A 16,037-nucleotide genomic window follows, 5' to 3' on the forward strand; every position below is an offset into this window, starting at 1 on the left:
AAGAACACTTACTTCTCTGCTCTGGAAAAACTTCATTAGGATGCTGTAAATAAATGAAAAAATATCAGCAAAAGGAAAAAGTTACTCAAAATAATAGTTACTCAGAAACGTAACAAGAAATCCTACCTTCATCAGAGGTCTGGCTTGTTTGTCAAATAAGCCAGAAGGAAAGAGATAGGCAATAGCTCTCTGAAAACAAGAAGAAAGATCCCGTATGTGACTTTTTTCCCACAAAAGCATAATCAAAAACATTCATTACGTACTTTCTTATGCAAAAAAAATAGCATAATTTTTGTACAGTAGGCAACCAAATCAGTAAGAACATATGACACATATGTGATGTGCTGAAAAGCAGATCATTTCCTCTGGAATTGTCAGAAGTAAAACCTCATTCTGAAGCTGTACTCTCCTGCATCAGAATGAGTGAACTTTCTTCTGTCCAATTTAGTTTTGGTAGAATGCATTTATCATAACTTACCAGAACCATTCAAGTGCAAAGGCCACCTTTATATGCAATGATTTTCCAGTAAAATTTCAAGTGCTGTGACTTCCAGAGGAAATCACAACACTTATCTATTTATCTTTCTGAAAATATCAGTGCTTGCTAACAGTGCCTACTGACAGACCAAGCACAGAAATTTTATTAAAGGCAACAGGAAAAAGCCAAATCTTAAACATTTAGAATCCCACTTTCTTCAATTTCCAGACATAGTTTCCTCAAGTCTGAAAAGCCATGTTTGTTGTGGCAGTAATAGCTATTTTAAATAGCCTAAATAAGCATTTCATTGATCACTGCATTTGGAAAGAACTGTGAATCACTAAAATCTTTGCTGAACTTGAACTAGCTGCCCAGAGAAGAAAGACTCAAGTGACATCTTTTTTTTTCTCCCTTAGATATCTGAAGGTTTGATAAAACACTTTAGAAAAAAATGCAACATTCAGTACACACTTATTTTTTACTTTTTTCACTAAGTACAAGGTACATACTTGTTTTTTACTTAATCAATATTTACCAGTATTTATGTGATATATAAAATGAGCATTATTTGCCTACAACAAATGAAGGTAGTGTATCAATATTCCAAACCATTCTGGCCAAAATGCAAGACAAAGCAACTTACAAAGTTAAGCCCTGACACACATTTCTGTTCAATATCATCTTACTCTTCCTCTTCAATGTAACTAAACCATAATTTAATAATGCAAAAACATGCATTTGTCACAGCTGTTTAACTTGTTTGTAAAAACAAACCAGAAAAATCCAGCCACCAAAAGCTCCCAGATGTAGGAGTCTGGCAAATGTAGCCAATTTCAGACAGTGGGCAGCAGAGATTCAGACAGAAATACTGTGCTTGTACAGTAAAACGGACCAACCAAATAAACCCTTCTGGCAGTGGCCTCATTTATATTTCCATTAGACAGCACAGAAAAGTAGAATTACAATAAAATCTGAGTTTAAAATCTTCTCTCAGGAAGAATGGCTCTTTGTTAGTTAGGCTACCTTAGGGCTATTACTTACTGATAATTTTTTCCATAGACTTGGAGTGCTTTGTCAGTGCTTCAACGGATTTAATATGCATGGAGTGTAAAAAGACCTAACCTATTACTTTCATTAATCCCCTACTGGTATTCTGAACAGAAATTTTCAGAATTCTGAAGCAAACAAAAGGCTTAACTTGATTTTATAAAATGGTAATTTTGTTTCTCTTAGTGACTACTGTATTCCCATTTGTTAGTCAATGGGCATTTTATGCATACACACAGTAGGTGAACACCTATTTATGAACAAATGGGGATTAATTATGATGACAAGAGAGAAATCTACTGTGAGCCAAATGATGTTAAACCAACACCTTATATAATATATTAAAAGAAATTATTACAGGGTCCCGAGACTGCCTGTATGTGTATTTAAGACATAATCTTTATACAAGCATTTCCAGAATCTCAGCCAAAACAGTTACTGTAACTGTGACACCTTAATAAATGCCAAACATAACAATTTAACATTTACAATGAAAAAAGTAGCTGCCATCTGAGACCTTCTACATCTTGGAAAGTTTATTTTATTGCTAAGTGTATACTCATGTCTTTCACACTACAGTATGAACACACACTGTATTAAGAAATCCTAACATCTACTCTCAGATTTCCACACAACAACTAACTAAAGAAGAATGGCTCATTTTATAAACTTTTTTGTTGTTGTTGCAAAATGGAAATAAATAGTCTGACTTCTCCCTTTTGTATGGGAAAGTAAACAAGGATGAACTATCCTGGAATGCAACAGATTTCAGTTCAGCTTTATTCAGAATTTTCTTCTTAATTTTACACAGCTAGGTTCTCAGGCTGTACTTTACCAACAACATATAAAGTCAGACTGCTTCTTGGGAACTTCATCTACAGAAGCTGATTTTGTCTATGCAAATGTTTCAGTTTTGTAGAAAAGAAATATTTTTTAAAAATACTGTACTAGCAATATAAAAAGATGGTGGATCCATCTGAGCAATTACATGAGAATTAGTCTCTCCAAACTGCAGCTGAAGCACATAACCATGAAATAATTTTCCTGAAATCTTTTTAAAATGTCTTCAGATATGGAAGATAGGTTTCCCTTCATGAATTTCCAGGTCTCAAACCAAAATTCCATAGAGAATTAGCTGCATGTTAGTTGCATTTTCCTGAACAGAAAAAAGCAGGTGAATGTCCCTCTTAAAACTTTATAATCAAGGTGTAAATGCTAACAGTAAAGTTCCCAAGAAACCTTTACATTTAACTGAAGTTTCCCATTCCAGAAGTGGTTTTGACCACAAGGGTCCTGGCCCATACCCTTTTTTTAGTGCTTATTTGGATTTGAACTCCAGATTAAAGAAACTATTGTGCTGGATGTGAAAAACTACTTTCTCAGTGTGATCATGTCAGCTATAGAAGATATACTCCCCCCATTCTAGACTCCACAGGTTCTGGGGCTGCTATTTCACATTCTGTTTGATAAACCACACTGTTGCCACAGTTTTTGGAAATCAACCACAAATTTCTAAAAGTGAAATACCCATAATTATTTTCAGGAGAATCCCAATTAAAAATCCTGGTACTTAATAACACAATAGTATTTCCAAAAATAACTACATAAATTACTTGAAAAAGGTGGCATGGGTACAGTCTGTTTCTGCTATGAGTTATTAAAAAAATTAGTCATGTCTTTTAAGGATTTGAACATCTTTCATTTTGAATTTCACTGTTGATCCACAGAGAAGAGGAAAATACCCAGTAGCCACACCTTTAAAAAGAGCAGGTCACAATGAACACGTTAGTAACAAGACAGTTTGTTTACATCTGGCATTTCTTAAACTGTACAATAGGTAAACTTAACTTTCCTGTACCAAACTAAAACAAATCCTGCTAATATTATCATTTGTTGAGGGACCAGAAGAGTCAGTATACTGCCCACAGGACGAAAATGTCTTTCACTTGCAGTTTTAAATTTGAATTCAAGCCAGTTGGAATAACAAGTACAACCTTACATCCCTATTAAGGAAAAAAACCCAAAAACCAGAGAAACCCAAAAAATCTGGCATTCCTTCAAACACACAAACCAATTAATTAAATAACCTGTCCAGCACTGCATATGTATGTCATGTAAATTCAGTGTACCTGCCACATCCTCACCCTTTTTCCTCCCTGTGGATGTTGCACATCTGACTTCTGATCATCCTTTCCTTTCTACCACCTCCCTACAAGCCAAGAAGTTGTTTGCTTATTTTCTCACACATCAGAGACTAACTCTGCATCAAACGAGTTCAGCTGGGTCAGTAAGAGTTACTTTTTCTTTTGCTTTTTTTACCCAATGTCTTGAGAAACTAAGATTTCAATACTTCAATTCAAATTGAGGTGACTGAGCTATATTGGGATAGGAGACTTCAACAGTTCAGTTCTCCAATTGGTCTTGCTCATTTTTATTGAAGCTCAAACACAAAACATTCCACTAATTCCCATTGCTCAAAACATGTGCAAAGACAATTATTTAAGTAGCATCCAGTGAAGAAAGGTATTTTAGGGAAAAGGAAAGAAGAAAAAAAATTTTAAAAACCACAAACACCACCTCTATCCTGGGGCTCCTTTGCAGCAGCACCCTTTTTGGCAGCAGGCTCAAGAATCCAGCTCATTCCTTTTTAAATATACACGAAATTTTAATCATCAAAACACTGAAGTGAGAAGTGACACTTTATGCCATAACATTTTAATGAAACACCTGAGCAAAAGCTGTTTCAGCTTCTACTCCTCAACTTGATCATAAGAGAGCCACTTCCCTTCTTAAACTGTGCCTCTTGAATCACATCATTTAGTCACTGTACTTCATCACCTCTCAGACTGAAATGTTTTCTGGAACAGCTGTTTTCCTTCTAACCACACTAGCAGTATTCTTTAACAGTTTTCAGCATCCAAAATCCAGAATATGTGGGGTAAACCCAGGAATGAATGAAACAAAAATGGGACACAAAATGTAAACTCTGAAACATCTCTTTTTTATTTAACAGGACAGAAAAGGTCAAGAACAAAACAAACCACAATGCCCCCCACCCAAAAAAAAAAAGTAACACAACGAATTTTATATTGCAAAACAAATAATGTAAACTCTGAAACATCTCTTTTTTATTTAACAGGACAGAAAAGGTTAAGAACAAAACAAACCACAATGCCCCCCCACCCAAAAAAAAAAAAAAAGGGACACAACAAAGTTTATATTGCAAAACAAACCCCTCCTCTAACAACTAAAATTTATTGAAACTACCCCCATCACTGTTCATCTACAGCTAAATTCTAGCTTGTATAGAAATAAGTTTCAAGTCCAAAGTGACATACCATTTTAACTCTATCATTGGAAAAAAACAAAACAAGCAAAACAATCCACAGTCATTATATGAAAAACCCTACCTTTTTAAATATTACATTATTTTTATACTATGTAATCACTTTCAAAATGAAAATTAATGTCTTGTCATGGGCTTGCAGAGAAAAAAAAATTCAAAAAAATCTGTTGAAAAAAAAGTCTTTATTTCTATCTTTATTTAATTTTTTCAAAATATAGAACAATATTAGAAAGAGTAAAAAAAATACAGCAGTCATCAGCTCAGATTGATGCAGAAGTAAAAAAATACTGATGCAGAGTTTGCTTCCACTGGGGAAAAAAAATAAAAAGAGTTGGGAAAAGCATTCTAGCTTCAACTACTTAAATAAATCCAAAATCCCCTATTTATTTTAAGGACAATGCTGGACAAGACACTCTTCTTCTTCTTGCAGACAACAGGCAGTTCTGAAACACATTTTAAAATCCCCTATTTATTTTAAGGACAATGCTGGACAAGACACTCTTCTTGCAGGCAACAGGCAGTTCTGAAACACTTTTCGTTCTGAATAACATTTCTGACATTTCACATTTGCCAATATTCACTTATTTCTAATACTCTGTGTTGCTAAAATTTGAACATTATTTAGAAAGGAGATGTGCCGAGTCACCTTTAAAAGCAACTGGATACAAGCAATTTTTCATGAAAGCAGCCTTATTTTTTTGAAAGAAACCTGATGAGGAATTAAGTCTTTCAACATTTAACATTTTCACAGTTAACTATCTTACTGGTATTTTTCCAACAGTATAAATGCTAGTAGAGGAAAATATATATTTTATGCTCAAATTATTCCATCTGCTTGACAACAATCTATTAAGTCATAAGACAGACAACAAGCAAAAATGAATGCAGATCTTTAGCTTTTGAGTTTTACTAACTCTTAAAGGAAAGAGTATTGCTTTATGATGAGCTCGTATCTGAGAGAGCATTTAGTGACTGCATAAAAATGAATAATAAAAATACTGGCATATAAATAGGTCATGAAGCTTAAGACACAGTTCTTGTATTAATCTTACTTAGATTCCTGGGCTTTAAAGTGGAATATCACAGAACTGACGGTGGAAAATGGCTGTGGGCTGTTTACTACAACCGAAAGTTAGAAGTTAAATCACAAAATAAAAGGATTACAGACTCAAACAGGGAAAAGCACTAGGTCAGGACTGCAATCTCTATTAATTAGGTATCCCAGCTGGGCAGTGGGTATGCAGCTGTTAACTTGATCAATGACTTACCTAAATGTCATCTCTACTGATTCGCTTATAAATTACCAGCAAGTGAGACTAATGTACAGGTGCTAATTTATTTAAACTGTTCTCTGCAGTTCTACATAGCTTTATAAACTGCATCTGGCACCTAATGTTAGCTGTCAGTTGTACTTAGACATGCCTGTCCTAACGACTCTGTTCATTAGAAATGAGCACAAATTATGAAATATTGTGAAAAATGATACATCAAATGGAATGGGCAAAGCAAATCAATTAGAAAAACTTCATAGCACATATTCACACATAGGAGAATAAAACATCCTAGCTTCAGAGTGAGGTCTATAATACCAATTAAAAAGCAATTGGTAGACTTGTGCAGAGTTATATATCAATTTGCTGGATTTTTTTTTCTCCTCCAGAAATACTGTTGTAATGCACAGCTTAACTTTTCATTCCTAAATAAAAGCATCAGTAAGAGGCAATTCTGCTTCCACAACATCCAAGGATTAGCAAGTAAGTCAACTTATTTTCCTTTTTTAAAACTTCACAAGGTTTAGCTTTTAATAAACTCTACCTAAAACTCCAGTGAAGGACAGAATCCTAGGATGTCTACTTTTGAAATACACTGCAAAGACTGATTAACAGCAGAAGACATGGAGGTATATAAGTACTCATCAGAAAGAATTACTGCTGTTCAAAATGTAAAGCTTGGTAATTCTCCTGCCAGTGCTTAAGGAGCTTTTATATTTTTATAACAGAAATTTAATTATGCATAGCAGACACTATTACACACTCTAATTACTTTCCAACACCTGATGGAATATGAAGAAATCAAACGGCAGATATTTGCTATCACCAAAACTACTCTTCTGGCCCCACTTCTCCATCATTTCAGAAGCAGTCTGCAAAGCAGTCCCATACTTGTCACCTGCACTGCATTTGTAAAAGCCAATTTCCAGAATGAGTCTGCTTTTACTAATGGTGGAGCTTAGTTAATGTTGTGCAAATGATCATAGTGCTGTGGCTTTATAAAGAAGAAACCACTACACAGACATGGTCATTTTGCATTTCTTGCTTTCTAGAAGCCTTCCCCCTAGACACTGTCAAGGAAGGAAGGAAGCCAGACTACAGATTAATAAATTCTCCTATCATTAACCTTTCAGGCAAACGGAACTATCAGCATCATCACTGTACTGTATTAACATGGGAAGTATTCTGACATGGTAGACTGGTGCATGTTTATTTTACAAAAAAGTAACTCAAAAAAATAAACATTATTAAAGGGAAGAAAAAAAAACCACCTGAAAATACATGGAAAGGAAATTTTACAGTTTGCAGAGAAACAAAATAGCCAATGTAAAGAAACAGCCTGGTGTTACTGCTGACCTCAATGAATACTTTTACTGTCGACCTTACCTACTTACACCTAGACTGGCAGGGTCTCTGCACTGGCACTTGCTTGTAGAAGGGCAGAGAGATCCCTATATCTCTACACATATGCAGTATCAGTGCATAGCTTTGCACTCACAAAGCTTGATTTCCTATGGATTTGTGACCTGAACTCAAGCTGCCTTTATGGATTTTCTGATACCTGATAAAACTCAAGTCTTATTTCAGCCTTTTCCTCAACAGGCCATTACTCTGGATTGCTGTACCTTGCTGCCTATTTTTAGAACTTAGTTTTGAAGCCTGTCAAACATGTTTGAAATGAGCCTGTATCACAACCTACATACCATTTCTTGGCATAAGCACACTGCCAAGACCTTTCAAATGGACACAGCCACACAGACAGAATTTTGCCACTGAGAGAGGCAACAAACAAATCTCCTCTCCCTGAAAAAACTAAACCATGGACACCTCTTGATTTGCACTTACACATCACTACCTCTATCCTAAGGGACCGGCTGGCACACTGGTAGCCTTGGCTACAGCAGTAGTGTTGCTGCTGTGCAAAGAAAACTTCAGCCATGAGACTTCACACAGCTTCACCTAAGAGTGAATGTCACCAAATGACATTTCTCCTTCCTACCTCTGATGTATGATAAAATAAGACAGATATGACAGAAGTGAAGGCCAGGTGAGACATAAAAATAAAAGAAGAAAAAAAATAATTCATGCAACAAAACATTTTTCTGAGTGAAAGGGAGCTTATCTTTACATGAGCCTAAATGACAGAAAAAGGAGGCCACCCATCTGCCAGTCATGAGAGGGAATGACAATAAAACAGTATGTTTGTAGATATTGATAAGAGCTTAAATTCACATCTACATTAAAATCCTCAATCTAAACCAGTCCATTGATTATAAAACATCCTATAAAATTTAATATATGTTACCAGCAACCACTGTATCACAGAAGAAAACCCTAAATATACACAGCAGGTCAAATTGTGAGTGAACGTTTTGAAATGCTACATAAACCTTTACAGTGCCTCTTATAACCTGAGATCAAGGGGATTATCCATTAGCACTTTTAAAAAGAACCTACTGTGCTTTAACAAGATATAGTATACAGCTCTATACTGGGATGTCTGACCTCACATGGTAGCAGAAGTAGAATGTCTATTCACAGTCACAGTTGCAATGTTTGCAATGTATAGCAGCATTCTTGCTTATTCTGACAGTTTGATTAAAATTCACAGAGAGCTGAGGGGCTCATGCTGAAGTAAAGTGCTTTCAATATCTGAAACTCTACAGTAAATTACTTCTCCAACAGAGCAACTGTACTTACATCAATATCCTCTTGGGTAAAAGTTTCTGGATCTTCTCCCATCATGTTGGCTAAATGTCTCTTTCCTAGGTTGAACTCTTCAATCTGTTTTTTAATAAATGCTTCTGTGTACTTTTCAGGTCCTGAGGCTCCTACATTTTTCCTCTGCACTGCTGTAGTGGTACAGATCAGCCTTAATGTCTAACAAAACAAAAAAAAAAAAAAAAAAAAAAGAGATTTATTTTACATTTCTGGCATAGTGAGCACTAAATAAAACGAATGCATGAATACTATAGCAAGTTATTCATTCCCATAACAAGATTCAACACATCACAGGAGTAAGTCAGGAAAAGCATTATTACTCATTAAACCATTTTCTTCCAATGGTTTAACATCCATGAACAGATAAACACATTCTAAAACCTTCACATTTTCACACATTACAATTAATTTAGAAGATTTTTTTTTGATGGAAGGATACACAGCATACCCTAAGTCAGGAACATCCTCCAGCAAAAGAAAGGAACAGCACTGATCAACAGATCCCAACACAAAAGAAAATAAAAAAAACACCAGCAAATAAGCAGGTTTTGCCTTCACCTGAAGTGATGGCACCACAACAAAGCATGGTAAGAATATGTGGGGCAGCTGTCTAGCGGCTTTTCAGAAGCCACCGACCAAATACTGCTAAAAGCTCTGGAAAGGCCAAGGCATGCTCCTTCCTTGTTTGTGGTGCCAGAATGGCTCTTAAGCTACTTCACTGTCTCAAGTAGACCAACTAGAAAACTAGCAGGGTAGTCCAGCAGCCAATACTACCGAGCATTGTACCAGTTCAAGTCACAACTCAGAGGGCAGGTACCTTCTTAGGCACACAGGTTTGGTCTCACTTCTATGAAGACAATCAGCTGTTAAGATGACTAATTTCACTGATGCTCTCTGCCAGACAAAGAGGAGCTTCACTGACAGAGCTGTAATGTCTCAATTCTGGCCTAGTGTCAATATTATGCACTATTTTGGCTCTTCAACATTAGTATTAAAGTTCTCGGCAGCTTAACTATTCTACGAACTGAATGAGAACTGATTATTTGTGTGGTCTTCTGTGGGAGGGGAGGGAGGGAATTACAAGAAAGAAAGCAATGTGAGACAGAAAAGCAAAGACAGAAAAAGAATCACTTCTGATTCAGAAAAATGCCAAGTTTTGTTCATCACACAGTACCCTGAAAGGCTTCACCCCCATCCCTTCAACACGCCAGGCTAGGCTTTGTGAGGAGACAGTGCAGCCTCACAAGGCAGAGAGCACCCATGGCACCGTTCACCCCTGCCAGCATTCTTTGCTCCACTCCCTTTACTCGCCCTGTGCCAGCTCTGGCACAGGACTCCTGTGCAAGCCAACTCAGCTGCCTACACGGGCCAGAACACTAACTTCTGCTTCATCAAGCAGGCAATTCGCAGCTGAGCTGGGAAGTCTGAGCAGTTCGGAGATCACTTTTCAGAGAATTGCCAAAGCTGCAACAAGAAGGTGGCTGAAACACTCAACTGGGAGAAAGAAAGTGGAGGGGGAGTCCTTTCTTTACCCTCATTTCCTTAAGCAAATGATTAAATTGCCCCTGATGCTCTGGGAGCTGCAGCCTCAGTCTACCTTCAGCAAAACATTAAAAACCAAACACATGCATCAATGTGCAATAGTTAGTATTCTGATTACAAGGAACAGAACAAAGGTAGTATTCAAAATTATTCAATGTTCTCTAAGTCATGAGAATTGTCTTCAAACCACAATTTAGACATGCTGAGAATTTTGATGGATTTCACCCTTCTGAGCTCAGCTGATATAAATAAAACACTTGCTACCTTCCTGTAACTAACAAACAACAGTAATCTCAAAACCCAGTTATAACCACAACAATACAAACACATGTCTCATCAAAACAAGATTACATTAAATGTATTTGCAAGGCAAACAGAAAAGCAGATCAAATTTGTACCTTCTGTTAGCAACGTCAGTTAGCTTACAAGAACTTCTCCTGTAACAAGAAGCTTCTGGTGTTCTCCATTACATGGTCAAGTCCTACACTAACAGGAAATGAAACACAGCTTTTCTTTGTACTTTCACAGAAACCAGTTGGTATTTTGGACATCTGGCAGTCCAGGATGGACTGATCCAACTCATCTAATTTGCTGCACATACATAAAGCTGCTCATGACCAATTTACCCATCCAAGCCTGTGTCAGTGTTCAATATACAAGACGTAACAACTCACCTTGAAATTTCAGTTTGAAGTGAAGACTACAACATGCAGCCTTAAACCTGTATATAGCCCATGTCTGGGCTGAAAGACCGGTCCCATGAATTCAACCAGGTTTGATATAGAGGGTAATCTTTGAATAATATCACATGAGTCAGAAGGGACTGACCCTCTGTGCTTTTACCTGAAAAGATTTGCCCTTCAGGGTATGAACCTCAGAAAAGTAACACATACCTCTGCTAGAAAAGATTTAAAACAGGTCTAAGGTAGAATTTGGTGCAGAAGAGCCTGTTGCTGCTTCATTTTCTCCAGAGCTTATACATATTGCATGCTGCACTAATCCTGGTTTGTCTCTTCCCTTTTCTTTTCTCTTTAATATTCATGTTTCCTGTGAGGAAACACTGACATATACAGAATTAAAAGAAAAATAATCAAAATTTTAAATGTACACATTTTCCACAGGCAAAGCACTGGTGATTTCCTTATAAAGCAGTGAGGGAAGCAAAGGTATCTCCATGTATTCCCTATTCTTCTCTCCTAGTCACTCCTCAGGAAAGAATTCAATTCATCTTCTGTCTAACTTGTCTTAATAGTAACTAATTATTTGTAATTCTTGTTAATGAACATATGATTCCTTATTACTTGGCCCAAAACAGCTTTCTCTCTGGTATGCTTTAAACAGACTACTTTAAAAAAGATTGCTTTCATCTTATTCCTGTCAATTTCTATTGTAATTTTCTCATTTTTGTCGTTCTTCCCTCAAGCTATTCATATTCTTCCCTAGTTTCAATTCGTCACTAATCAAAAGTCCCTGGACACACAAACTGTTCATAATTAGAAAACAGCCTCTTATGTAAATTAATATCTATTGTATTGGGTACCTCTTCTGGGATAAGAGCACTATTTCATGGGTGGCACGGGCAGAAACGGCAAAGCACAGCTAAATGCTTCTGGCATTTCAGTCAAACAAGAAAGCATGCTCCTCTACTTTGTAGAGGAAACCACAGAGGTTTGCATTCACTTCTCACACATTTCATAAAGCATTACTGAAGACAGCAGCCTCAGCATTTTAAAAATAACATTAATGCTCATTAGCAATGGTCATGAAATAATATGCTCTTCCACCAGAACATGGGAAAGCCTTTACTTCTGGACACAACTCATTGTGATTAACCCTTCCTTCGCAACTCCTATCTGAGCAACCTAGAACCAAAACTGTTTGGCAAATCCTGACTTTACAGGGAGACCATAAATTTACAGAAAATCAGCTTATGTTAAATTTGCCTTAGAAAATAGTATTTTCAGACAACTTCAACTTCTCTGGCCTATTTTCTTCCAAGAACAGAAGTAACTAGGACTGTGTTTACTCATCCTGTTCATTTTGCTTCACTGGAGTTACACGGATATAAACCAAACCAACAGAGAAGTCGTTTCCCATACTTTTAGAATGGGAGGAAAGATGGACTAGAGTCAGGAGATTTAAATTCAAGCCCAAAAGTTGTTCCTTTTACAACAAGACACAGTTACAGAGGCAGAAAATGACATCAAATGACAAGGCACAGATACTGTTGCACCATTTTCATGATTCTTCCATGCTCTAAACTACAGACTTCAACCACCTCCTTTTCAAAAACCATGCAGTGCACAAACAAATTTGTACCAAGAAGCTGGGGTACAAGTCTGGGGTAGGACTTCACTAAGGGATGTGGAACTGGAGCTGTATCACTACATCAGTACACAGGACTAAAGCTGCCCAGTGTCCAATACTCCAGCTACTGGCACAGTTGCTGCTATTGAATCCAGCAGACATGCAAGACTCTGTGTACTTGTTGCACAAGAAAAAACATTTTTTACATAGCAATTATACAGAATTTAAATGCTAGAGCCACCGTAATTTCTAAAGAATTGCTTTTTCTTCAGTAAGTGAGTTTTGGATTTCTAGAGCACTGTTTCACAAAATGTGTTTTAATTGATTTATTTAAAACAACATTGATATAATCTTAGATTTTAGTTGGCCTACAAACTAATTATGTGAACCAGTATCAGACTGATGTCTCAGAAGCATTTTGCAGAACACATCGGAAAGCATCACAAGATGTCAGCAAATATGCATAAGTGATTTGATGTTATTTTTTATACTTGATTTCAAAAGTATTTCATCAGAAGTATTTTTTTTTCAAAATTAAGTCCTTTGGCAGGTAACCACAGAACTGTACCTCACCTGCTCAGAAAGCCTGCTTTCTGTGCATGTTTAACCAAATCTACATATTACGTTTTGCTGTATCGTGGGGAAGTAAAAAACAGCTCTAAATGCATCAATGCATAGCAAAAGTCAGATGTGTAGAACCAGGAACAGAATTCAGATCTGGTTGGTTTTAGGCTCAAATTTTCAGGTACTAAGAGGCTTTTCAGTTGTATCTTAGTTAACAACTGCAAAAAAGGCTTCTCTTACGTTTCAAGTATGTAGTTCTGAAAGTCTGTCACCAAAGTACCATAATCTCTTTCTGATGTTGATGCATATAACATCCACAGTGATTTAGATAAAGTACTCAACCCAATCAAATTAAATAGGAACTCTGAACTCTTCTGCTGAGAATAGCTATTCAATCACATCAGAGTAAATGACAGATAGCAACCAAGCTAGACCCTTTTTTCTTTATAACTAGCACTACATCTCTGCCATTTGCTTATTGGAAGAATAGGAAACTACACCTGTTGCTCAGTCAATACTAAGGGACCTGGAATTACAAAGTTCCTCTTCCATTTTGCCTCCTCATGCAAGAAACTTTAAAGTTAAGAAATCAAACATTTTCTCCCACTAAGACACGAAATAATGAACTAAACAACTGCAAGGTATTTTTAGGACAAGCATCATAAAAAAAATTTCCAAACAGTCAGGAGAGGTAAGTGGTTAACATAAGAAATTGTTATAGCAGGTCAGAACATGGATACATCAACTTCCACCCTGCTGTCAAACACAGCCTGTATGAGAGACACAAGGACAGGACAAACAGGTAGTGACTATTTTCCCAGGGCACTTGCCTAGTTTCCAGCAATCTATAGTTCAGGCATGCCACTATCTTCTTTTTTAATGGTGTTCAGTGGCATGTTCTTCCAAGTTTCTCAACTTGCTTTTTGTAGTCACATAAATGTTTGCCATCCTGAACATTCTCACCAAACAGTTCCACAAGTTAACTACATCTAATGGACAGAAGAGTCTCTAAGGTTTCTGGGGCCTGTCTCCCATTAGTTCTCTTCATATCCTTTGGTTCACAGACAGCTAGACAATTTGTGTATAGCCACAGGCTTAGGTACTGAGGAATAGATAAATAATCCCTCAAGGTCCCTTCCAGTCCTGTGTCTCCTCTGTAACTTCTCCTTTGAGAACACTCTCTCATTTACAATAAAAATCTTAAAACTTAAGGATGTGCCTCACCAGGAAAACCAAGTTACTATCATAATCATACTTTTGACACAGACAACAAAAGTAACATAAACTATTCCAACTGAGAATGAAATCAAGTATTAGAATATTTGCAGCTTTATTCTTTGTCATTCCTTACACACCTTAAGAGCATGTATTCCTGACTGCTGCATAAAGAACCACTCACGTGGGCACCAAGTCTTTATCCCTAATGAGTAAAGTTAATCTAGATGTAACCAATATAAATAGCTCAAATTGCTCCTTCCGGTATTACATTTCATTTTCTTACTGCGTCTTTCTTCTGTTACCCCATGGGTTGGTTTAGTTCAGTCACCAACAGTTCTTCAGGCCATATTATCCTAAATTACTTTGTAACTTGAAAGCATTACCAGCAGGCCTTTTTATCCACTTGCTGCTCACTGATTAAATATATATACAGGTGTATCAAATACCACTGCACAAACAATACTGAGAGCAGCTAAGCTTTTAATTACATGGTAATCAGCTGAACACCCCTACCCCCCAAAACAAAACGATTCTGTTTAATCAGAAATTACCTCACTTGTGGAGCACATTTCTCTCTCCACTGCAGGTTCCAGAGACTTGCCCTGTGCAACCTGGTCTAGTGGACAAATCCCTGCCCATGGCACAGGGGTTGGAACTAGGTGGTCTTTAAGATCCTTTCCAACCCCAGTCTTTCTGTGATTCTGTGCCTCATGATCTACTCACCTGCTGAGCGAACACCATGCACAGAATCACAGCATTGTCAGGGCTGGAAGAGACCTCTGGGATCATCCAGTCCAACCCCCTGCCAAGGCAAGGCCACCTGGAGCAGGTATCTTTAAGATCCTTTCCAACCCCAGTCTTTCTGTGATTCTGTGCCTCATGATCTACTCACCTGCTGAGCGAACACCATGCACAGAATCACAGCATTGTCAGGGCTGGAAGAGACCTCAGGGATCATCCAGTCCAACCCCGCTGCCAAGGCAAGGCCACCTGGAGCACCTAAGACAGGAATGCTTCCAAGTGCTTTGGAAGGTCCCCGGGCAGGGAGACTCCAGTCCCTGCCAACATCAGTGTAAAGAAGTTCTTCTTCATGTTGAGGTGGAACTTCTCGTGTTTCAGTTTATCATTCAAAATTATCAACCTAAAAACTGCCATCTTTTGCGCTGGCTTTGCTCTATATACAGCTCTGGTAATTCTAGGCTAAACCAAGCTTCTTCTGCTCCACATCACGGCAAACAAACACAGCTCACGGAACAGACGCCCAGCCCTCCACACTCCCCACGCAGGGCTGCCTCAGCCCCGCCGGCCCAGGAGCAGGGGCAGCAGCACACCGGGGCCTCCCAGGCAATGTCGCCCCTCGGGCCCATTCCCTCGGTCCCATTCCCGTGGGGTCATTCCCGTGGGGTCATTCCCTCGGGCCCGTTCCCTCGGGCCGTTCCCTCGGGGCCGTTCCCGGCCCCTCACCGCCCGCCCGGCTCTCACCTGCGCGCGCGGCCCCGCGCCCCAGCGGCGGCACAGCCGCAGCACGCGCCCCACGGCCGCC

General features: G+C 38.0%; 1 protein-coding gene across 1 annotated transcript in view; it reads right to left on the minus strand.

Moving 5' to 3' along the window:
- The window catches only part of MRPS9 (mitochondrial ribosomal protein S9), a gene marked incomplete at its 5' end in the record, with an annotated part of 34,636 nt that extends 18,600 nt beyond the window's left edge, over positions 1-16,036 (minus strand). Inside the window, 4 exons of the mRNA XM_039714421.1 lie at positions 13-43; positions 127-189; positions 8,843-9,022; positions 15,977-16,036. Of these exons, the coding sequence (XP_039570355.1) occupies positions 13-43; positions 127-189; positions 8,843-9,022; positions 15,977-16,036 (334 nt within the window). The remainder of the gene's footprint in view (positions 1-12; positions 44-126; positions 190-8,842; positions 9,023-15,976) is intronic.
- Between the last annotated feature and the right edge of the window lies 1 nt (position 16,037).

This window comes from Passer montanus, unplaced genomic scaffold, assembly GCF_014805655.1.
Source record: "Passer montanus isolate IOZ18808 unplaced genomic scaffold, ASM1480565v1 scaffold3, whole genome shotgun sequence".
NCBI classification, from domain to species: Eukaryota; Metazoa; Chordata; class Aves; order Passeriformes; family Passeridae; genus Passer; species Passer montanus.